We start from the raw sequence: 23,917 nt of genomic DNA, 5'->3' as shown, positions 1-23,917 counted from the left end.
AGCCTCTATATACCTTCATTCTATATATAAATTATATATATATATATATATATATATATATATATATATATATATATATATATATATATATATATATATATATATATATATATATATATATATATTAGAATTTATATATAGAAGGTATATAGAGGCTACATATATATGTAGCTTCTCCTTTCCCTCTCCATATAGCCTCTATATACCTTCTTTCTATATATAAATTATATATATTTATGTATATGTATGTATATATATAATTTATATGTAGAAGGTATATAGAGGCTACATATATATGGGTGGGGTAGGTAGGAGGAGGCGGGGTAGGTAGAGGAGGGTAAGAGGCGGGGTAGGTGAGAGGAGGCGGGGTGGGTAGAGGAGGGTAAGAGGCGGGGTAGGTGAGAGAAGGCGGGGTAGGTAGAGGAGGGTATAGGAGGCGGGGTAGGTAGAGGAGGGTAAGAGGCGGGGTAGGTATATATATATTGTATATATATATATATGTATATATATATATATATATATATATATATATATATATATATATATATATATATATATATGTTTGTATATATAAGAGGAGGCGGAGAGGAGGTGGGGTAGGTAGAGGAGGCGGGGTGGGTGGAGGAGGGTAAGAGGCAGGGTAGGTGAGAGGAGGTGGGGTAGGTAGAAGGAGGCGGGGTAGGTAGAGGAGGGTAAGAGGCGGGGTAGGTATATATATATTGTATATATACAAACATATATATATATTTGTATATATAAGAGGAGGCGGGGTAGGTGAGAGGAGGCGGGGTAGGTAGAGGAGGGTAAGAGGCGTGGTAGGTATATATATATATATATATATATATATATATATATATATATATATATATATATATATATATATATACAAACATAATATATATATGTTTGTATATATAAGAGGAGGCGGAGAGGAGGTGGGGTAGGTAGAGGAGGCGGGGTGGGTGGAGGAGGGTAAGAGGCAGGGTAGGTGAGAGGAGGCGGGGTAGGTAGAAGGAGGCGGGGTAGGTAGAGGAGGGTAAGAGGCGGGGTAGGTATATATATATTGTATATATACAAACATATATATATATATATATATATATATATATATATATATATATATATATATATATATATATATATATATATATATATATATATATATATTTGTATATATAAGAGGAGGCGGGGTAGGTAGAGGAGGCGGGGTAGGTAGAGGAGGGTAAGAGGCGGGGTAGGTATATATATATTGTATATATACAAACATATATATATATTTGTATATATAAGAGGAGGCGGGGTAGGTGAGAGGAGGCGGGGTAGGTAGAGGAGGGTAAGAGGCGTGGTAGGTATATATATATATATATATATATATATATATATATATATATATATATATATATATATATATATATATATATATACAAACATAATATATATATGTTTGTATATATAAGAGGAGGCGGAGAGGAGGTGGGGTAGGTAGAGGAGGCGGGGTGGGTGGAGGAGGGTAAGAGGCAGGGTAGGTGAGAGGAGGCGGGGTAGGTAGAAGGAGGCGGGGTAGGTAGAGGAGGGTAAGAGGCGGGGTAGGTATATATATATTGTATATATACAAACATATATATATATATATATATATATATATATATATATATATATATATATATATATATATATATATATATATATATATATAAGAGGAGGCGGAGAGGAGGTGGGGTAAGTAGAGGAGGGGGGGTGGGTGGAGGAGGGTAAGAGGCGGGGTAGGTGAGAGGAGGCGGGGTAGGTAGAGGAGGGTAAGAGGCGGGGTGGGTGAGAGGAGGCGGGGTGGGTAGAGGAGGGTAAGAGGCGGGGTAGGTGGAGGAGGGGAAGAGGCGGGGTGGGTGAGAGGAGGCGGGGTAGGTAGAGGAGGGTAAGAGGCGGGGTAGGTGAGAGGAGGCGGGGTAGGTAGAGGAGGGTAAGAGGCGGGGTAGGTGAGAGGAGGCGGGGTAGGTGGAGGAGGGGAAGTTGTGAAGTCCATCTACAGGGAGGCGCAGCGAGATCTAGACAGACTCGCACTTCTCGCGTTGCATGAACACCAGCGTCCAGTGTGAAGAAGTGCAGCAGATCCTCTTTGTGGTTTGACCACCGCGTTTCTCTCCGACACCCCTGCAGGACTGTGGACCATGGTGATCAAAGTCTACATCGCCTCGTCGTCCGGATCAACATCGGTAAGCGTACAAACGTTACACGCAGAACCAGGGGCGCATGATGCGAATGAAGCAGAAGTTTGATCTTCCATCAGCTGAAGGCGGTGTAGAGATGAGTAAATACAGCCTGCTCACACCATCAAAACTGCTCAAAATGTGACCAGACGCGTCTGCTTCATGATCCACTGGACTAGTGTATATGAACTAGACACAGGATGTTGTCGAGCTGCTTCATGATCTCCTGGACTAGTAAATATGAAGTAGATACAGGATGTTGTCGAGCTGCTTTATGAGATATTGGACTGGGTTATTTGAAGGAGATACAGGATGTTGTCGAGTGATTCTCCTCATTCCTCCCCAAACATCTCGTTAGCACTAAGAGGAGCAGAGCTGCTAAACGTTAGCCACAATCCACAACGACTATCCACATACAGTCTTTTCAAACGGTACAGTGCCAACGTAGGAAATCGCGATATAAATCCCAATTAATCCTCTAAAAACGCTATTGAAGTGGCAAGGTTTTATTCGCATTTATGCAGGCACTTCCTGATCAGTCTGTGTGTCTTCAAGGGGAGACCGATGGTGTTGTGAGACTGTGCCATGTTATAGTGGCCATAAAGCTATACAACATGTGGCTCGCCAAGTTGTTTTATTCTTATTTTTTACAGTGTCCGTTTCAGAAAATATTTGCATATCCATGCTTATTTTTGTCTATTAAAACTAGAAGACTGTACATAGTGCTAACACTAGTCCTAACCGATCTGTCCCTCAAAGCAACAATTTGCAGAAGTGAGTGGAGTACAGCTGGCCCCTCCTAATTTGGTGAGTTATCTGTGATGCTGTGCTCCAAGGGCCCCACTTATGTAACATCATGGCACACCTAGAATTTGGACAAAACGACACCCATTGCAGTTTTGAGAGTTCAAATGTCAAAACATGGTCGATCAGCCTATGGCTGGTGAGCTCCGTGAAATTCCATGCAGGCTTCCTCCATAATCCTCCATAAGTTTATTCCTATAATTTGGCATTTTGGACACTGGAATGCATGCATTTCCAAAAAGTAAAAACGTTCAAATGTTCTTTCAGTATGTGGGTGATTTGATGGGTGTAAAATAACATTCGAGAAATTCACTTTTAGCGTCCCTCATCCTGTTATGGCTATTTATTTACCGTTAAATTACCTTCTGAGGATTCAGTTGATAGTGAGATGCAAGAGGTTTTACATTTGAAAGCTGCTGATGAAGGACTGTGCACCTCCTGAGTTTGCTTGTTCATGTATCTTATGTTTAATTCCTAAAACTGGCTTGTCAATAGTTTTGTGCTTGTTCAGTCAAGCCACCGATTACTGAGAATAATGTCTTTAGTTTCTTTGCTAAGGCACCTTTCAAAAATGTAATGATTCTGTTGAGTGTGACATCTATAAAAACAAAACCTGAAATCAATGACACCTTAAGTCAAAGTTGTATGTAGAAAAATATTGTTGAAATAGTATTGTCATTCCCATGTATTACCTCACGACCTTTGCACTCTGATTAAGATAACAATGACGCATTCATTTAGCAGATAATTTAAACTTAAATGGTCTTTTCTTCAGAGCTCAAGTTTTAAAAGAATGGTTGGGCAAGACAATAGGCTTTTACTAGCCCTACTGTGTTGAAATCATTACACTCTTACTAAGTTATTAAAATGTTTCACAGTGTTAGGCTATGGAGTGATTTTTGTTTCAATAGTTCCACAAAAGCAAAAGTAAATCCAAGAGCAGAAAGTATATGTTATGAATGCAAAACAGAAAAAAATATATCAAAAATATATATATTTAATATATTTATTTGAAACTTATTTTCGTTTGCATTTTGACAAGTTTTTGGTTCCATTGTTTTTGTTTTTTTGGATTTTCCCAGTAAGGTCTTTTGCTTCTGGAATCTCTCTTTGCTTCTGGTTCGTTTTTTGCTTCTGACTTTTGGAACACATTTCACGTGTGGGAGGGGCTTAGATGAAGGCGTTCCTCTGCAATCTCCATTGGTCACTGATTCCGGACTGACACAGAGCTCTGAGACCGCCTCTGGGACCAAGCCACGCCCACCCCAAATGTACAGTGTACATTTGCAGTATCTACAGACCATTTAGCAATTAATTATAACCTTTGTATAAACTTTAATGGTAAAACTCAGTTTACATGCTACTGTGAAACAGAACCTCCGCGTTCCGCCATGTTTGAAAACGCTGGAAGCTGGTGGGGTGGGCGTGGCTTGGTCCCAGAGGCGGTCTCAGAGCTCTGTGTCAGTCCGGAATCAGTGACCAATGGAGATTGCAGAGGAACACCTTCATTTAAGCCCCTCCCACACGTGAAATGTGTTCCAAAAGTCAGAAGCAAAAAACGAAGCAGAAGCAAAGAGAGATTCCAGAAGCAAAAGACCTTACTGGGAAAATCCAAAAAAACAAAAACAATGGAACCAAAAACTTGTCAAAATGCAAATGAAAATAAGTTTCAAATAACCAATTATATAAAAAATATACTTTTGATATATATTTTTCTGTTTTGCATTCATAACATTTACTTTCTGCTCTTGGATTTACTTTTGCTTTTGTGGAACTATTGAAACAAAAATCACTCCATATTAGGCCTACTTACATGAAAGTGTTTTATCAATTGAAATTAGAAGTTGTACCAAATTTTCCTAATGAAAAAATTCTAATGGCCATAGCCATGAAGAAATGCTCACTTATTGTTTCTCTGAAAATGCAAAAATTTAGCACCTTCTGAGGAACGAGGCTTCCATAACGAAAATTATAAATTACATTTATTTTGCTTTTTTTGATTTCCAGGTACCTATATGAATCTTTATATTTTATATTTATATCTTTTAAATGTATAGGCATCATTACATTTAACTAGGCCATTGCATCGTTATAAAGCATCAGTATCAGTATAAAACAGGTATGAACTTGTTGCTTTATAAACAGCACCAAACAGCAAAGTGCATAGACCAAAGTCACAGTAACTTACTCTGACCAAAGATGCTTGCTCCATTTGTTGATTAGCAGACGTTAAATTAAAATGACATATTTGTTATATATTTCTACAGGCACATCTAGCAGCCTCACCAAAAACAACATTGATTTTGAGGATTTTCTCAATTTCAGTTTTTAGTGAATATAGATATATAATACCCACTGAAAGTAGCCACTGAGTTTGGCACATACCTTTCCAAAGTTTGTCTCCCAGGAATTATTCATACATGGTGAATGGTCCCCTAATCTGTACTCTGTATCTGAGTTCTGAAATCATATCATGGGGTGTTAGTAGCTGGTCGTGGGCTGATTCTTGTCAAAATAGATACAGTAAAAGGTTTCATCTTTCATCATGGTTCAGGCCACTTGAAGAAAGCAGATCTCTTTGAACAATAAACCAGTCAATAGAGTAAAATATAAACCAGTCAATAGAGTAAAATATAAACCAGTCAATAGAGTAACATATAAACGTGTTCAAGTGGCTTGACGGAATACTTTGTTTTCAGAAGGAATCACTGTGTATGTCCCACAGATGAAGATCCAGACGTTTAGGCATAACTACGAACATGGAAACACTGCAAGGGTCCACCTTTTACACTGATTACTGCAATTTGTGTTATGGAGAGACATCAATGCAATAATTGAGCACTTGTCCCACTTGCAGCCATCAAATAGACCTATTTATGTACCATTACTAGGCCTAGCTTAAGAGTGTCTGCTGTTCCTCTTGGAAGAGATTCACAGAAACAGCAGATTACTGCTTAATAACAATGCTGCAGTCTTACTCCTGAAAGTATCAGTGTATGACTGTGCACTGCTTTCACAACGCGAGTTTGACACACCCCTGTAACATTTTAGGTATTGCAGTTGCAGTAAATATTTGCTCAAACGCAAATAAAAGCAGCTGCAACTTTAGAGTCGGACAGAAATCTGTGACCTCACTCCTGAAACTGAGATGGTGGGTCATTCAAGCTAAGGTCCACATCCTTGGGTCCTTCATAAGTGTCCCTCAGTCAGTTGTCAGACATTGAAGCTAATAATCTCTGTGTTCTGTAACCAAACAGTTCTGGTGGAAAGAGTTGGAATGCCTCCAACGTCTAAATCAGAATCAGCGTTGAACATCCAGGACGATGTACAGCCAAACATTTATTTGCTGTCCGTAGTGCCACAGCTTTCAGTTTCACACTAGCGATTCGAGCAGAGAGGAGATGATAAGAAACACAAGGCAGTGACTGAAGTGTTTGTAGTCCTCATTCTTGTCATTCTTGTCACTGGGCAGCGTTGCCTCGGTTACACACAAACGCACTGGATCTTGATAATGCAGATATTCAACTGGAGAAAATGTGTATTTACTCAAGGAATATCCAAAATACTGAATATTTTATTTGCTAATAATTCTGTCCTTTGGTCTGTCTGTTCACATAGAAACAGTAGTACAGAGGATTGATGCCGCAGGCCATTACTGCTTTGGTTTGCTATCGATTCGGTTTCGCCTCAGTTAACCCTGCGGCTATGACAGCAGACCAGATAAATCGGGCAGGGCCAGCGTTGAGATTGCATCATGCCTAAACAGTTATTGTTATCTTGTGTGCCGTGAGAAATTGCTACAGTAATAAACAGACAAAGGGATCGTCTGTATTCTTCAGTCACAGGTTTCTCTGGCACTAATCAATCATTAACTTCCTAGGGATGGAGCATTTCATAATGTCTCCCTTAGTTTATCATATATTAATGTGTTTTGTTTGTTACTGCTCTGTCTGCGCTGTGCTGTTAACTGAAATTCAGCAACAGGAAAGGCAAAAATGTTTTTTCTAATCTGATACAGCAAGCGTTTTGAATTCTTCTGCTCGTAGTCCGGCCCCACTGCATCGTCACATTACGTCACTCTAGACTTTCCCTGCTCCTTGATAAATGAATAGGCTGAACATTCTGGAGGTCGTTTACCTCTGACCTCCACCCACATGCGGCTCCGAGCAGACACGAGGAGGGGAGCTCGGGCCCGGCTGCCTCTAGGGCCCCCCTGGCTTGGCGCGGTGCAGATTTCACCAGAGATCCGTGCTGTAATCAAAACAACAGCAGCGAAAAAAGAGACGTGAGAGGGAGGCTTTTTGCCCTTCTCCCCCGCATATGTGATTCAGCTTGGTCGCTGCACAGTGGGGGGTTTTGTGAGCGGACGCTCCTGAGTGGCACCCGTGCTCCGGCGGGAATGCTGCTGTCCTCTCTCTCTTTCCAACCCCGTTTCCAAGCTTCCTGTGGGTGCTCAGGGCGTGGTGCGGTTGCCGGGCCAGGTTCTGCACGCCATCCCTCCACACTGCGCGTCAACACAAGCCGTGTTTGCATAGGCAAATAGTCTCTCTGCACGGTTCAGTCCTGCATAGCAGACAGGCCAGCCGCCTCGAGCTGGAGCTCTCCGGCGCTGTGCGTTTGCCGGGTGAATCCTTCGTTTGCTGCAGGGCGTCTGGGCCACTTTGCCGCAGATCATAGCCGTTCAGCACGCGGTGGGTCCTGGGGTGACCTCTGTGGCGTAGCTGTCTCGGTACACGCGCTCGGCGGGTTCTGCGGCCCCTCTCCGCCCGTCCGTCTTTCTGCCCGGTGGCGTGTAGCGTTTGGAAGTGGGCCACTGCTTCCTCCCGCAGCAAGCCTTGTTTGGTTCGCGTTTGACCAACTCCCTCCTCCCTAGACGGAGTCCCAGCAGAGCTCCGGGTTTCCGTCTCTCCTTCTAGGGTGATTCTGCTCTCTCAGGTCCCGCCCCCCGTGGCTAGAACAGGCCCAGCATCTCGACGTCTGCCACCTCTGAATGATTAGGCTGACTCTAGTAACTTCCTCAAAGGGAACGGTAGAGGCCTGCTCTCTGGCTCGCTGTTTTCGACAAGCACTCTCCCACAGTGCAGATAATTACAGCCAGATTATTTCTGTAGTTTATAGCCACGACAGACACCAGACAGTCATGTTTCTGAACCTTTAACAGCCAGTGTGCAGTCTCAGGCATGCTGATGCTTGCCACTGCTGGTAGAGATGAACATTGTGCAGTGTGTTTCTTAGTTTGGCCTTGTGCTGTTTTTGCAGTCGCTGATGGAGGCTTTTAATTTTAGATGCCATGCAGAATGACTCTCATGGGGTCAGGTTACACTGTTTTTGATTTGTGTGGTCATAAAAATATTTTGCATACCATCAAGCTACTTTTGTTTATGTTCAAAATAAAAAAAAACACATTTTGTACATACATTGTATTTATAGATTTTTAAAATCAAAGGATAGTTTGAGGATTTGTTATTTGCACCGTTTTTTATACCTTCGATACTGTAAATGTGTTTTGATGCGAGTCCAGATGGTGGAGGCAGTGAAGCTTTTTTACAGTGGGTCGATTTTCCGTGTTGAAGATCAGGTCCACTTAATGACCAAAGTGATGTGAATGTTCCTATATGTTTGTGCGAAATATATCCATGGGTGTTAGAGGAAGGACGATAATGAATAAAACCCAAAACTGAGAACCATTTCCTCTTTCGAACAGTGCTGCATTCTGCTGAGATTGAACATCACGTCCTGCATGCAGAGGCACTAGAGTCCGGTCCTGTTGTCTCAGGACCGTCCGCCAAGTGTCACCGGCCTAATTCTCCTCCTCCCTTACTCCACCCTAGATCAAGAAACAGCAGCAGGACGTCATGGGTTTCCTGGCAGCCAATAAGATCGAGTTTGAAGAGTGTGACATAGCCGCCAACGAGGAGAACAGGAAATGGATGAGGGAGAACGTTCCAGAAGACTCCCGACCGACCACAGGGAACCCCCTACCGCCGCAGATCTTCAATGAGGGAAAATACTGTGGGGTCAGTCCTAAAACACTGTTCAATGCCCTAGTAACCATCTGACTGGAACCACACAGGTGCCTCAAGGTCAGGCTTGGGGTCAAATGTTCTGATGTAGGGTACTGAGTGTTCATCCTCCCTTTACCTACAAGTCGATTAATCAACTACAAATCGATATCAAATCATAAGTCCGTTACTGAAAATGGATATGAGGCAAATTTGGGGAAGAATGGAAGAAAAAGTGCCAAAAAGTCTTCCACTGTTTTGACATTTTATTGTGCTGCCTGTTGATAGTTGTGATGTGGTGCATTTATTCGTGCCATGTTTCCCTCAGCAAATCCCTCCTCTGTGTTGCAATAGCATGGACTCCTGTCAAGCCCCAGTGGAGCCAGGGCCTATTTCATCAAATCAAAAACAAGCAGCATTGAAATCCATGTACAAAGAGCAGGAGGCTGGGAAAAGACCTGCTTTTTATGATTCTGTGTGTGTGCGTGTTTGTGAGTGTTTGTGCGCGCGTGTGTGTGTTTGTGGCACACGGTTGCCAGATCTCTCTCTCACACACACACACACACCTAAAAATGGACAATCTGCTAGACTTTCCTAGCCATGAGACTGTATTCTGGTGATGAGTCATGCTCTCTTGCAGACCTCGTCCCTGTTTTCCAAACGTAACTGTGTGGTTTGCACCTCTGCACAGAACTACGAGGCCTTCTTCGATGCCCGGGAAGACAACGCTGTGTATGCATTTCTAGGCTTGACCGCACCCCCTGGTTCCAAGGTATGGAAAAAAAAAACAACACCGTGAAAAGACTCTCCCCCCCCCCAAACCTCACAAATTATTAACGTCCTTGCTCACTGGAATCTGAGTGGTGAGAGTGACGCCCGCTCTCCGGCCGCCCTATCGGATTTGGCAGGCTGGTCTCCCGCCCCTGCAGGGCTGCCCTGCCGTGACCCAGTAATGGTTCTGTCCAGCTCCAGGCTGCTGTTAATTAGGCTCTCCTCACTAAAGGCCAGCGGCATGCCTCACTGGGCCCAGAGTCCTGTGGGACGGGCCTGGGCTTTGTTCCCGCTTAACCCTTCCTTTCTCACCACTGATCTCAGTTTAGTGCCTACGCCTTGGAGGAAGTGATTAGTGTTTAGAGCACACTGACCTTAGATCAGGAAGTTTAAACAAAAAAGGCATGAGGTTAGCGTCACTCCTTAGTGTTGGCCCTGTGATTCATAGGTGGCACTGCCTGTTTTGGGCTCTCTAGCACTCCCTGGCTGCCTGGTGGGGAACTGAAGTGGGTGGGGCACAGTACAATGGCCTGTTGGCTATTAACACACGAATTAGCATTAGCTACCATGGAAAAGCTTTCTAACCAAAAAAGCAACTTTCGAAACCATGGACATAATCTTGATTTCTGATTATAGTTCTTGGTAATCCCAGCTGGGTGTTGCTATCAGGATTTAGCATCTTTTCAGCTGCAATCATATCTTCTATTTAAAAAAACAAATTAGCCTAACTCTCTTGCTATAATTATGATGGGTGATGCATGTACCTACCAGGCTTTGAAATGATCTTCTGAGGAAGATGCTATTTCTGTGGCTAATTAGTAGACAGCAACACGGGCAAATAGCGTATAGTAGAAGCCTAATCTCGTATGGTAGAAGCCTAATCTCGTATGGTAGAAGCCTAATCTCGTATGGTAGAAGCCTCATTTCTCACACCGTTTGAGCTGAAAAATGATCTTATGCCTTCTTTTTGTCATTGTTTTAATCTCTTCAGGAGGCAGAGGCCCAGGCCAAGAGAGAGCAGCAGTAATACTCCACGCCTTCCACCTCCCTCCGTGGCTGAAGGACCACAACTGGTCTCCAGTGCTTCCCACTGCCCCGCCCCCACGCCCCGCCCCCTTCATGTCAGCCACTCCAGACGCAACTACCCGTTATGCCCTTTCGACCCTACCAACGTTCCGCCACCGTGGTTGTAGTCTCCGCTTGTCCCTTCCAGAGGAGACAGGAAGTACCCGCCTGCTCCTGCTCGTCTTCGAGACGGGCGAGTGTCCCGCACCAGCGGACCGCTTGCCCTCACCAGCTGCGTGCCATCCTGCTGTTTCCAAAGTCCATACGTGATCCAGTTGTCAAGCATTACACTCGTGTGGTGGTATTTGTTCATGAAGTGCCATTTGCAGGCGATTAATAACTGTCTGCGTTGCATCACACAGAATGCACTTAGAATTCATTTGAATTTCATGTGTGTGCAAAAAAAAATGTATTCCCTGTTAAATGTTAAAGGGCTATAATGAGTAATAGTAATGTCTTATTCATCTTTAAATGGTTCTGTTGTTTACTAGCGTAGTCTAGTGCTATAGTCTTAAGTCTGCCATTTTGTATTAAAGACTTTGTTTTTGTATTTTGATCCAAAACTTGGTGACATTTAGGTAAACTTTCACTTATACTTTAGGTATAATTTCACTTACATTCGGAAAACACAATACAGAAAGAAAAAAAAGTGGATTATTTTTCCAGAGCTCATGATGTTGTTTTCACAGATTGGTATTTCCAAGTTGTGGTCAACCATTTGGCTAACACTGAAACTGATCACTTGAGTCATCATTAAAAAAAGCAGAGTGTTAAAAAACAAAAATAATGATAATCACTGGAGATGCACCCAGCTTTTGCTTCTTTAGTTTCATGTCCCAGTAGCGTACAGTAACATCATGCATCTTCATATAAATCAGAAGTAGATGTTGCTATCATTTGTATTATCATTGGTTAAATTAGAGTTCCCATGACTAGCTGAAGTCATTGCTTCCAGAGTGTTAACAAAAACAACAAAAATATTAGTGCACACATAACGTGTTCTGAGTGTCTTGATGGTATGTTTCTTTTCTTCTGTTTTGTGAGCAAGTAGGAAAACTCATGCCAAAAAATTCAGAGAATTATATTGTTAAAGGGAGCAGGAAAATAAAGCTTTGTTTGAGTAAAATGTTTTTTCCTGTTTGTTTTTTGTATCGGAAGCGCACATATTCACATTATACAAAGGTACTTTATTAGAAAACTTCTAGACACAGCGTTTGTAGGGCAACACGATCCAGAAAAATAACCCATAACAGATTTTTCAATTTTAGGTTAATACTACTTTCAGGCACAATTAGAAATGATGGGTTGAATTCAATGGTTGCATTTGTTGAAAGCTGATTTAAGTAAATCATGTGGAAGAGAAGGCGGCCCTGCTGGATGGACACGCCCACAATCACACAACGCACCTCCTCTGCTCCCAATCACCTGATTTGAATGTACACCTGTGCCTTGTTTTGAGCTCCGGTCCAGGCATCCACTCTGGGCAGCAACAGGAGTTAAGTGCTTCAGTCCATGGTTGACCACAGCCTGGTCACCCGGCCTGGTGAGTGCACGAGCCCCTCGACTGAACGGATGTACCATCGCATCGCCACCCCAGACGTCTGGAGATCGTCAGGATCAGTGCGAGCTCTATTTTGCTTACCAGCGCTACTTACCTGACTGTATGTCCATCCTCTCCTGGCTCATGGAGAAGGCTAAGGCCTGGGGGATAGCACAGGTGTCTTGCCGCTCCTCTCCTCCACTGTGTGAGAACCTCATCCAAGAACCGAAGGCGGTGTTCCACCATCTGTGAAGGGTTTGGGTCTGTGGTGGAGCTGGGCTGAGCCTGAGGTAGGGCTCCCGTTGAAGAGCAGAGTGTGCCATGGAGAGCCCGGGGGCTCCCATAATCGCATCCCCGTTCCTGCTCCTTATCGGGACCTAGCAGAGGTTTTTAGCCCCTCCCATGGTGCCCAGCTTCCTCCCCTCATGCATATGATGGCACCATCAACTTAAAAATGGGGGCTGTCCACCCTAGGTGCGGAGTCTACTCACTTTTCCAGGACAAGGAGCATATCATGGATTGTTACATCCAGGAGGCTTCAGACCAGTGTTTACATACTCCCCTCCACGTTGCCTTCCTCAGCAAAAATAACATGGACGGCAGGCTGAGTGTATGCATAGATCGCTGGGGTTTAAATGCCCTGTCGGTGAAGTATCCCACCTGATACCCCTGATCCTTGTTGCCCTCAAGCAGCTGAGGGAGGCATGGTGCTTCACTAAGCTCGGTCTGCACAACGCCTATAATCTAATAAGGATGAAGGTGGAAAATGTGGGGGAAAAATGTGGAAAATGACATTTTGTATGGCCTCAGGACACTACGAATACCTGGTTTTGCCTTCCAGGCATTCATTAATGACATCTTAAGGAGGTTTTTGTGGGTAGATTTGCCATTGCTTATACTGAGTGGATGTACATGTAGACTAGAAAGCTGGAGGTGGTGACTGAGGGGCCACAGCCCAAGACGTTGTAGTGGTTGTAGTGGTAGTTGTAGTGGTAGTTGTAGTGGTTGTAGTGGTAGTTGTAGTGGTAGTTGTAGTGGTTGTAGTGGTAGTTGTAGTGGTTCCTGGGATTTGCCAACTTCAACCTGTGGTTCACATAGTCATTTAGCTCCCTCACTAAGCCCCTGACCAACCTGCTACATGGACAAGCAGTCCAGCTGAGGTGGACCGCTGGCAAGGATGATGTAAGGAGTGCAAACACTGGCTTGAGTTAGCAGAACACCCCTTCACCCCTTCACCCCTTAACACCCCTTCATCCCTTAACACCCCTTCACCCCTTACCACCCCTTCACCCCTTAACATCTTAACACCCCTTCATGGTCATCATAGATCACAAGGACCTGGAGAACCTCCAAAACAGTCTTAAAAATGTGCCATATTTTGTCAATTGTGATTTTTTTACACCGCAACCGAAATTTGTCCTCCGCTTTTAACCCATCTGTGCAGTTAGAACACACACACACCAGTGATTACTAGGGGGCTGTGGATCACACATGCCCAGAGCGGTGGGCAGCCCTAGCCCGGGGAGCAGTTGGGGTTAGGTGCCTTGCTCAAGAGCACCTCAGTCATGGCCTCAGGTCTGGGAATCGAACCCACGACCCTCCGGTCACAAGACAAGTTCCCTACTACCAGGCCATGACTGCCCAGTCTGTTCTTCTCCTAAGCAGTTCAGTGCTGAGACACTCATGCACCTCCCAGAGTCTATCCTCCCCCCTTCCATCTCCATGTGGGCTGTCAGCTGTGACTTTGAATGCGACATCACCACAGCAAATCCTCACCTTTACAACCCTCCAGATCAGCCCTGTTATGAATTCCCGTCAGGAGGACCCAAAGACTTGGCACTCTTATCTTTTTCACCATGTGGGACTCAACCCCTTCAAGTGTGTCCTGGAGTTCTAGCCCGTGCTGTATTTGTGGAACCCTGTGACCTCTGACCCCCGTGTGGCCAGTGGAGCGAGGAGGCATTGGAGGAGACTCACAGCTCCCTGAGAATGGAGAGACCCCATTCTACCAGTCCTGAGACCCAGTGTGGGTAGTGACTAAGGATGACCAGCTACCCGTCAGCTGGGCAGGTCCTGCTCTTGGAGGTCGCTGGCATCTTCAGAGCACCTGGCACCCTGCCTGAGGGACTCACCCACACTCACAACACCCACACTGCACCTCCTCTGGTCTCCATGACTCGAACAGCCTCTTTTCTTTCTCCCCCTACTTAAATCCCTCAGAGATGTTCATCCAGTGCTGAGGACGCCCTGAGTGTCTTCGTCCTCGAGTTCTACTAACACGACTGTTGCATCTTTTCCATTTCATTTCAGATAACTGCTGTGTTTCATTATTTGTATTGCCATGGAGAAGAAAGACTCTCCATTCTCACATTTGCACCTCAGTCCCTCCCTGTCGACAGCGTTGTGTGGACGAAAACATGCCTTTCAATTACCATTGACCAACTAATGTTAACTGAAAATATTTGGTAAACAAAGTGATATAATAGTGTTGTAACAATAAATGATTATAATGATTATTAACTATGTACAATTAATTTGATTCTTGTTCTTATAAACCTGTAACCTCAATGCTGGACCCAATGCACAACAAATGAATAGATGGGAATTCTCAACATCCAGTAACAAGCCTACCGCACAACAATATGATCCCTTGTTGTAAGAAGTCTTGGCTTTTCTATAAGAATCACAAATGTTCAAATGTCCCTGGGAATCACCTTATGTACTCTGAATGTAACTGGAGGTCACTTTCTTTAAAAGTGAAAGCTACTTCTTTGAAGGAAAAAGTATATCAGCCCTGGAAAATAAGAGATGTGTTCACTTCATGACCTGCCACCGCACCAGTTTCATTTTTGGCTCTCAGCGTGACCTCCGGGAATTGCTCCACCAAGTTCCTGTTCCAGTGATTAGAAAGGAGATGTTTATAGACAAGTGGAGGATTCTTCTGTTGTCCTCTTATCTTATCTTTGAAAAGGAGCTACACGAGGACTTTAGGCTGTCAAAGCTTTTGGAAGTATAACAAGTGTACACTGCATCTGGAAAATCCTACAGTACTGGAATCAATATCCTTATAAAAATTCAACTGGTAAGCAACTTGTTTTTTTGATGATGTCAAAAGATTTTTTACTGAAAAAACAAAAACATTGTGAACCATGTGCGTCCACTTTTATTTATTAAATACTTCTGAATTTGAATTTGCATTAATTCAAGTTGTGACCCTTGATATGATATAGTGATAAATGTTCAGATTCTCATTGTTTTTTTCTACTTGTCTCATTTACTTCTATAAGATCTGCATTTACAGCCTGATTTCCAGTTTGAAATCACAGAGATACTCCAAATTGTAAAAATATGTCTGCTGAAACTGCTAAATGCCGAATGATCCGTATGGTATAGTTATCTGTCCCATTTGTGGTATAAGTGTCTGTCCTATAGGTGGTGAAGGTATCTGTCCTTGTAATGGACCTCTCGTCCGTCCCATGCTGTGAGATATTGTAATGGACAGAACCCCAAGACAACCTCAAAGTATTAAAGACTATTGTATTGGTACCCATAGGGCTGCAGTGGCAAACATTAGTTGGACCTTGTCAGGACTCTGAAAAACAAATAAACAACTGTGATTATCTTGCACTATTCAAGGTGGCCAATTGATAGTGTAGAGGATTACTATATTCCATGCATATTTAATTGTTTATTGTGGGTTTTAAAATTAGTTCAACTTACCTATTTGCATGTTGGCAGCCTCTTACAGGCCAAAGGACCTGAGTCCAGGAGGTTGATGGGTTATGTAGTCTTGAGGTTGTGCTACAAGTGGAATGTTCCATTTTCGATGTTTGAGCCGGGAAAGAGGACCTGCTTTTATGGTTCTGAAAAGGGGTTAAGGTTCCAGCATTAATGTTTTAATATTAAATGTTTTATATTCATACTAAAATATTAATTAAATAATAAAATGTTTGGGTTAAGTTGAAATAGAGAAATGTAATTAGAACTTGTACATTTTAAACCTTACCAGCGGGCGTGCCGGTGGGTGGTTGAGTCCAATGGGCTACTGGGTTTGTAAAAGGCAGAACTCAGGGATTAGAGAGAGAGCTGGCTTGGAGTGTAGTGGGTTTTAGGGCCAGGTTGATACATGTGTACTGAGTTGATTAGTTTATGTTGTCTGGTTTTCTTTTTCTTTTTTTTCTTTTTTTCCCTTTCTTTATTAATGTCTGTTGGGTTTTTTTCAATCACTACTCAGCTATCCTGCAACAGCCCAATAGGTGGTATAGGTATCTGGCCTATAGGTGGTATAGATATCTGTCCTACAGGTGGTATAGTTATCTGTCCTACAGGTGGTATAGGTATCTGTCCTATAGGTGGTATAGGTATCTGGCCTATAGGTGGTATAGTTATCTGTCCTATAGGTGATATAGTTATCTGTCCTATAGGTGGTATAGGTATCTGTCCTATAGGTGGTATAGGTGCATCATTTAGCTGGTGTTGTTTAGCACTATACTTGACTGAATGTTGTTATTTAGTAGTTATGTGCTTCTGCATATCATTACTTCCCTCTACAGTTGCATATCAATCACAGCATATATGTGACGCTGGGCGGCGGCAGACGGACGAGACACAGTATCCGTATTTTGTAACAGACTTCACGTTTAATGTCAACACAGATGTTGCGCAATAGCGCACGTTTAACATCCAACATACACAGCAACGTTTAGACAGTAGACAACGACGAGCACAAGACACTGCGCGAACGCACATTAAATAGACAGACCACACAAGGCCCACGTGATGACGATACGAGTCACAGGTGAAACGGATAATCACGAGACACACCCGCACCCACGGAGATACACTGATGCAGACGAGTAGACGCAGACGACGTTAACACACGCCCCAAAGGAAGGGTTCGGGGACCGTAACGTGACAATATACAGTTTACCAGAAAGCCAAAATTGTGGCGGCGATGTGTGTCGATCGTTGACGAGGGGGGGTGGGGGGGGGGGGTGCGTGTGTGTCAAACCCTAGACGTCAGATTGGCTACCATGTATGTCAATCAAATTACAACCATTAGTGCAGATGGACGATAGCCTATCTATCATTCATCCACTACTTTTTAATGTCATGCGATCTACCCACACTTCGATCACTATTGACGTAATGGGCACCCCTGACCTAAATTATTAAATACACAAGCACCCCATTCTTTATCAGGTATTAATAAAAAGGAAGGTTATAAATGAATATTTATGAATATGAATGAATATTAAATTGCTGCTTTAATAATACCTTCCTAAAAGCATTTTGCAATCTTGTACCTTGTGAAAGTTTATGGGATATGGTCAAAAGTCATTTAACCATTTTAATGTAGTCTGGATGCCTAATGAAAGGTTTTAAAGATTTTGGGGTATTCCTTTAATTCAATGGAAGTTGAAATATTTTCTAGTGTAATGGATAGTAGAATTTCTGCTGTGGCATGATAACACTGTTGCCTCTACAGGTTTGATTAGCCATGCTGGGAGAGAGTTTCATACATGTGCTAAAATACAGACAAGAGGAAACACACTTAACAGATATTAGCAGGCAACCGTCCACCTGCCCTGCTCACACCCGTCCCACAATTCCCCAGGAAGGTAGGTCCCAGCTCCACACTGAATACTACTTATACTGCTGAAGTTCATATTTTTTTCTAACTCTTTCTGACTTCCACTGGCAGATGTGCCAGCACCTGTCCAGCCGTCATTGACAGGTGCAAGGCAGGAGCTGAAACAGTCTTGGTCCGAGGTTCCTCCTGCCGTTCCTGATCTCTACTCTAATCGTGAGTCTCATGTAATCCTGAGGGACAGCCAGGACCCTGGCAAAGACCTGAACATCTTGAGCTCCACCTACCTGAGCAAGCAGACGACGAGCGTTTTGGAGGGCCAGTTTCACGCCGGTTCCCTGGTAGACAGTGCGCCCCGAAATCTCCGATCCATCCCGGCCGAAGAGGCCTGCGTGGCCGATGACGGATACCTGGTCACGGACAGCAGCATCGCGCTGAACGGCGAACCGCCGACCAACTCCATGCTCAACGGCTACCTGGACCGGAAGCTGCGTGAAGTTTACAGCCAGTACCTGCAGGAGAGGCTGGCGTGCCCTGGCTCCTCCCCCGTCTGCAGCATGCTCCCGCCCCTCTCCCAGGCTAGCCTCCTGCAGCTCAGCCTGCAGCTGAACCTGGAGTGGAGCCTGGAACTGGGCCCGGCCAGCCAGCGGCTCAGCTCCCACTTCAGCTCTCCGCTACTGCGCATCTCGGAGCAACCCAAATACTCCCGGAAACCTGACAATGTGTGAGCGTGGGGACAAGCTCGTCAGCGGTGGTTTGAGCTACATCCGAAGTGCATTTGAGCTTTGATTTGCTCTTTCTATTCAGGGTTTGTGCAAACAGCAGCAACCAGAAACTGTAGTGTTTTTCATTAATACACAATAAAAATTTGAAATAAGCATTAGAATACTTGGAATATTTACAATGTTTGGAGGGGAGATCGGAAATTAATTTTCCCCAATGAAGAAATTGTATGTCTGACCCCTGCTGATATATTATGGTACTGTACAATTAGTAACAAAATAACAAACTATGCTAAATAATTAAAATGTAGCCATCCTTTGTTAACAGCGTTTTGTGTTTTAAATTAGCAATTGTGAAGCATTATGTCTGGCAGACAAACATGCCTCTTAAAATCCTTCACTCTTCATTTCTCCATTAAAGGTGCCCGTTGTGTCATTCTTGTGCGCATTAGTGTTGAAGTGTGTCCATTAGCTACAGAGCCATGAATGCTGGAGCAGGTTGGGGACAGGGTGGACGGGTGGAGACACACGTGTGTCCCTCATCACACGCCACACCTGCCCACAGCTCCGTCTCCTGGTTGTGACCCCTCCTTCTGGACCCCTGACCTCCACCCAAACCTCTTCACCTCCTCAGGAGAAGCGTGGAGAAGCTCCGTGTGTATAGGGCGGCGAGCTTAAAGGGTGGGAAATAGCAGTGAAATCTTTCATGCTGAATATTACATGACAGGCAGAGTATGGATGTTTTCTTTTAATCTACGTCTTGTTCAGTATGTACTAATGGTATGAGGCACTTTGGAGCACTTTGATCATGGATGCTTTCTTCGGTAATGTGCCTGAAATGTTCTTGGTGAACAGAGATCCTCTTTGAGAATATTTGACCAGGCATGCCTAACAGAGTATTAAGATATGATGAAAGGCACTAAGGTTTAGATTGGTGGGGCAGGTGTGGACTTATGAATGGGGTTACTAACAACTCACAAGTCACATACATTAGAATATACATTAGTTTCCAACCCAAACAGAGCAATGTAACATGGGAAATGAGCTGTTAGGACATTGGTGTGCTCAAACCATTACTCTCATACCACACAAAATCAGTTCCTAATGGCACTAAACCACGAGACACCATTAAACTGAAACCAAAAATGATGATTTAACATAGATAAAATATTTCAAGAGTAAATTCCAAGACGCGCTGGCATTTTTCATTAGGGTTCCACTGCTCTGGGTGGATCTTTGTGAAGTTCTCCTGAGAGCTTGTCAGCTAATCCTAATGGTCGTCGTGCTGGTGGAAGGAGGTGGGAGGCATCTGCCACACTTCTCCACCCGTCCACACTGCGAAGGCCTTCTTCCTCCACCTGACCCCACTCCTCATCTTGGAGGCCAGCTACGTTCTACCCAGATGACTCTTCTTTGAGAGCCAGGGCACCAGCCTGTGGTATGTCATACTGGACACACTGTGGAAGCTCTTGGGGATGGGCTCTTGGGGATGGGGAACCTGGAGGAGAGACTGGAGGAGGTGAACCTGGAGGAGGAGAACCTGGAGGAGATGAACCTGGAAGAGAGACTGGAGGAGGTGAACCTGGAGGAGAGACTAGAGGAGGTGAACCTGGAGGAGGAGAACCTGGAGGAGGTGATCCTGGAGGAGAGACTGGAGGAGGAGAACCTGGAGAAGGTGAACCTGGAGGAGGTGAACCTGGAGGAGGAGAGACTGGAGGAGGTGAACGTGCTCCATTGCCTGCTCTGTAGCACTGTAAGCATCACCATGGACCAAGTAGCAGCTCTTGGTGTTTGCAGAGATCCATGTCAAAGAGCAGCCACACACCTTGGTGTTCGTGGAATCCCTGCTCGATGCTGTCTCCATGATGGCAGACTAGCAGAAAACATACAACATCAGTTGATCTAGTAAAGGAAGAAGAGCGAGTTTACTCACGGTTTAACATCTGACTTGCTTCCACTTTTATTTACACCATTGTTCGACCTGTCTGTATAAGCTGGTCAGGTCTGTCAGCATGCCCTCTGTGTCTGCCATGGACATGCTCACAGGAGCATGTTGGTTTGTGATGGTAGGTTTGACCACTCTCTGCATGGGCCCGTTCCACCGTTCCTGTTGGGCAACCCCCTTCCACGTGCCCCGCTGCCGTGGTGCCCAGGTGCCCAGGGTCCAGGTCACTGTCCCACCTCACCTTGCAAACAGTTCACCTTTGTGGCATCTTGGAGTGAGTATGTAGTTTAGCCTCTGAATTACACAGAACACAGTGAACGCAGTTCAAGCACAGCAGCAGGGCCAAAACAGTCCTCATATGAGGGCAACGTGCTTAGTGACACAAGAGAGTAAATAAACATGGTGACACTGAGTGAAACAGCGCTCATCCTCGTCATTATAGCGTATGACAAAACATTTGCAAGCCCATTTGAATATGTTGATATTTTGAATATGTGTTTTGCATCCAAGTAATGAGAATAAATATACACAAAAATATTTAACAAACAAATCCATTTTATGATACCATTTTATTATTGAGTGTTAATCATCAAGATCATTGATGGAAAAACATGTGAACCTCCAAAATAATAAAAGAGATGGAGTCCATTTAATTTGTGTCCGGCCTGCTCATGCATACAGAATTCTGGAATAGTAATGTGATGCAACACTGTCCAGTCTAAAGACCTCTTACCTGAACAAAAAGGTAAAATGAACACATAAAGACCACCAGTCAGAATGGTCAAGCGCACTCAGAGGGCTGATCCCAAAAGGGATCTCAAGAAAGATCGTCTACAAAATAAACATGAACTGGTTACTGGCTGTGGAAGTTCCACTAGTTACTATATAAGGATTTTGTCTGGAAATTACGCCAATCTTAAATAAAGATGCAATAAAAATGTAGCACTTAAAGTATTGCCCTTATTTATTAAATAATAATTAAACAATTATTTATTTTTATAACACTTTTGTGTTATTAGGTATTAAAACAAACACATCTTTATTTATTATTATGACTGATGAAAAAATTACATTATTTTTAAAGAACTATTTACATAGAATGTATTTCCTTACTACTGTGCAATTCCATGCACTTTTGTACTAGTGCCAAAACTAGAAACAATGTTCATTTCATATAAAAGAAAAAAAAACAGCTTGGTTGTTTGCTTAAGGAAGTATACTGACTGAAAGGGCTTTTTGTGCTTCTTTTCACATTCTGCTACAGGAAGTGGTAAACCAGCAACTGACTTCCTCTTACTGTGTCAAACTGATACTGCTAATGCAGGAACCTTTTGTGCAGTGTCCACTGAAGGTGGCAATGTCTACACGCTCACAGCCCATCAACCCGGTCTGCAGTTATTCACTGGTGATCATGCAGCTCTAATCGTAGTTGCCCTTACAGTCAGAAGAGACTGCGACATGCAGCATAAAACACAACGTGAACAGAACTACTTAATAGTTATCTGTGACTCGCCCTGAATTCCCTGGCTCAGAACAGAATTTGCCCTTCCACTGACCCAAGACCAAAACATTAACCTTGGCAAAGGAAACTGCTGAACTGATCTTGGATTAGTTAAAAGCAGCAAATTCTCCTGTAAAATGTCCAAAGGTTTATGCAACCTCCAACTTCAGACTGGTGTTTTACCACAGCACTGCCATCTCTGTTTCTACAACACACAACACTGAAATCTACTGGAACATTGTTTGGGTTGCCGTGGCAGATATAGTGTATTCAGTAATAGGTCAAGTTTGAAATCGCAAGGCTTTGTGGAGTTGGTTGACATAATTTAGAGCCTAAAAAACCAACCTAGGAAACTCAAAAGATAAAGAGGAGCACCTCTGAAACGTTCTTACCATTCTCTTCATAGCAGAACGACCTGTGCTATGATTATGAAGCAGTGTGTGGGAAAGTGTCAGAGACATCCAACACCACCATCCAGAACTTCCTGAAGATCTGGAGCAGTGTGAGCAAACCTCTGATCTTCATCTTCCTAGTGTCCTCCACCCAGGATGTTACCTCCACACTTTGTTCTGGAGGGCCCCTGGTAAGCGTGTCTCTTCTGCCATCAACAAGATCTCTGAACAAATAAGGGTGGACTGACTTGAGAAATAAAACCCCAGTAAGTCTAGATTACCTCAACATGTTAGTAATTTAGGGTGCTTTCCTCTATTATTTCTTTCCTGTTGTTCTGTTATCTGTTCTACTCTGCTTTATATTCCTTGGGCACACTCATCCTCACAGCGGTGGTCAACACACTTCACCGCCGCGCCATAACCTTCTGTGAGCAATTCATCATAGCCTACGGTGGCCTGTAAGAGGCAATTTGTTTCTCCCTGGTTATCCTCATTGACAATTTTCCTAAAAAAAGACATTTCATCACCACCACCATCAAGGTCATTGTGTTCACTGTGTTTGTGCAGGTACCCACAATGCCCACAATATATAATGTTGTTTAGATACAGAAAAGAAGCTAAAAGAAGCACACGTGTCTGAATGTGCTTTTGAACCAGTTGACCATTGATTTAATCAGCTTTTTTTTAAACTCATTTTGTCCCCCTCTGCCCTTCAGAGTGTAACCATCAACCCTCTGGTAGAATATTAAAAAGAAGACTTGTTCCTACGGTCAGTGAAGAGAGCCATTACAAGGGGATGAATCTCATGTTTGTCTTGTGTTATCAAATGAGAAATGAATCTCAGCACTTATAATTTTTCATTTTCATAATACAAGATAGTAAGTTTAAGGTGGTTTATTTGGTTTTATTTGATGGATTTCAATCTCCCTCATACACCAACTTATTTGCTTTATTTTCAACAAGTAACTCCATGAAACGTTAGGTTACTTCCAAACTCCATCTCTGTCCGTTAGCTGCATTGCTAAGCCTTGAATTGTTGATAAACCTAGCAATTCTAACTCCCTAACTTGTCATCTTCACCACAGCTTTCGGACTACCTGCTGTCAGGGATCAAATATGTCTGTCGTGGGAAGCATTACTGGAAGACCTGGAAATAGCTATGGTCTCTTTGCACTCCTCAACGAACCACTAAATGATACGGATCTGTAATTTAGAATAACAGTGACCTGCAGGGCTGCAGTCTGTGAAAGGAAGCTGCTTATCTTCTTATTGAGTGTTTGATTAGCTGATTGCTGTTTATCACAGTGCAGCCCCAGGTTTAATTGTGCAGGTACAATCTGCCCAACAGAGGGCAGTAAAGAACTTCACACTGGCATATATA

General features: G+C 43.6%; 2 protein-coding genes across 2 annotated transcripts; both read left to right on the top strand.

Moving 5' to 3' along the window:
• The first annotated feature begins 2,003 nt into the window (after window positions 1-2,003).
• sh3bgrl (SH3 domain binding glutamate-rich protein like) lies at window positions 2,004-11,972 on the top strand. Its single transcript, XM_077022699.1, has 4 exons — window positions 2,004-2,210; window positions 8,840-9,025; window positions 9,702-9,782; window positions 10,773-11,972. Exons 1-4 carry the CDS (start codon window positions 2,166-2,168, stop codon window positions 10,806-10,808), a joined length of 348 nt encoding a protein of 115 aa, XP_076878814.1. The 5' UTR covers window positions 2,004-2,165; the 3' UTR covers window positions 10,809-11,972.
• A 3,314-nt stretch (window positions 11,973-15,286) lies between these two features.
• LOC143527463 (uncharacterized) lies at window positions 15,287-20,612 on the top strand. The gene is made up of 3 exons (XM_077022698.1): window positions 15,287-15,468; window positions 17,875-18,007; window positions 18,091-20,612. Exons 2-3 carry the CDS (start codon window positions 17,887-17,889, stop codon window positions 18,702-18,704), a joined length of 735 nt encoding a protein of 244 aa, XP_076878813.1. The 5' UTR covers window positions 15,287-15,468; window positions 17,875-17,886; the 3' UTR covers window positions 18,705-20,612.
• The last annotated feature ends 3,305 nt before the right edge of the window (window positions 20,613-23,917 follow it).

This window comes from Brachyhypopomus gauderio, chromosome 11, assembly GCF_052324685.1.
Source record: "Brachyhypopomus gauderio isolate BG-103 chromosome 11, BGAUD_0.2, whole genome shotgun sequence".
NCBI lineage: Eukaryota > Metazoa > Chordata > Actinopteri > Gymnotiformes > Hypopomidae > Brachyhypopomus > Brachyhypopomus gauderio.
The sequence above is the reverse complement of the archived record's forward strand: the minus strand, read 5'-3'. Positions and strand labels throughout refer to the sequence as shown.

Excerpts from the sequence above, each read along its gene's own strand:
- sh3bgrl (XM_077022699.1), top strand. The coding sequence starts at position 2,166 with ATGGTGATCAAAGTCTACATCGCCTCGTCGTCCGGATCAACATCG. Across the intron at positions 2,211-8,839 it reads CGTCGTCCGGATCAACATCG|ATCAAGAAACAGCAGCAGGA; the intron begins GTAAGCGTACAA and ends ACTCCACCCTAG. Across the intron at positions 9,026-9,701 it reads ATGAGGGAAAATACTGTGGG|AACTACGAGGCCTTCTTCGA; the intron begins GTCAGTCCTAAA and ends ACCTCTGCACAG.
- LOC143527463 (XM_077022698.1), top strand. The coding sequence starts at position 17,887 with ATGCTGGGAGAGAGTTTCATACATGTGCTAAAATACAGACAAGAGGAA. Across the intron at positions 18,008-18,090 it reads TCCCACAATTCCCCAGGAAG|ATGTGCCAGCACCTGTCCAG; the intron begins GTAGGTCCCAGC and ends TTCCACTGGCAG.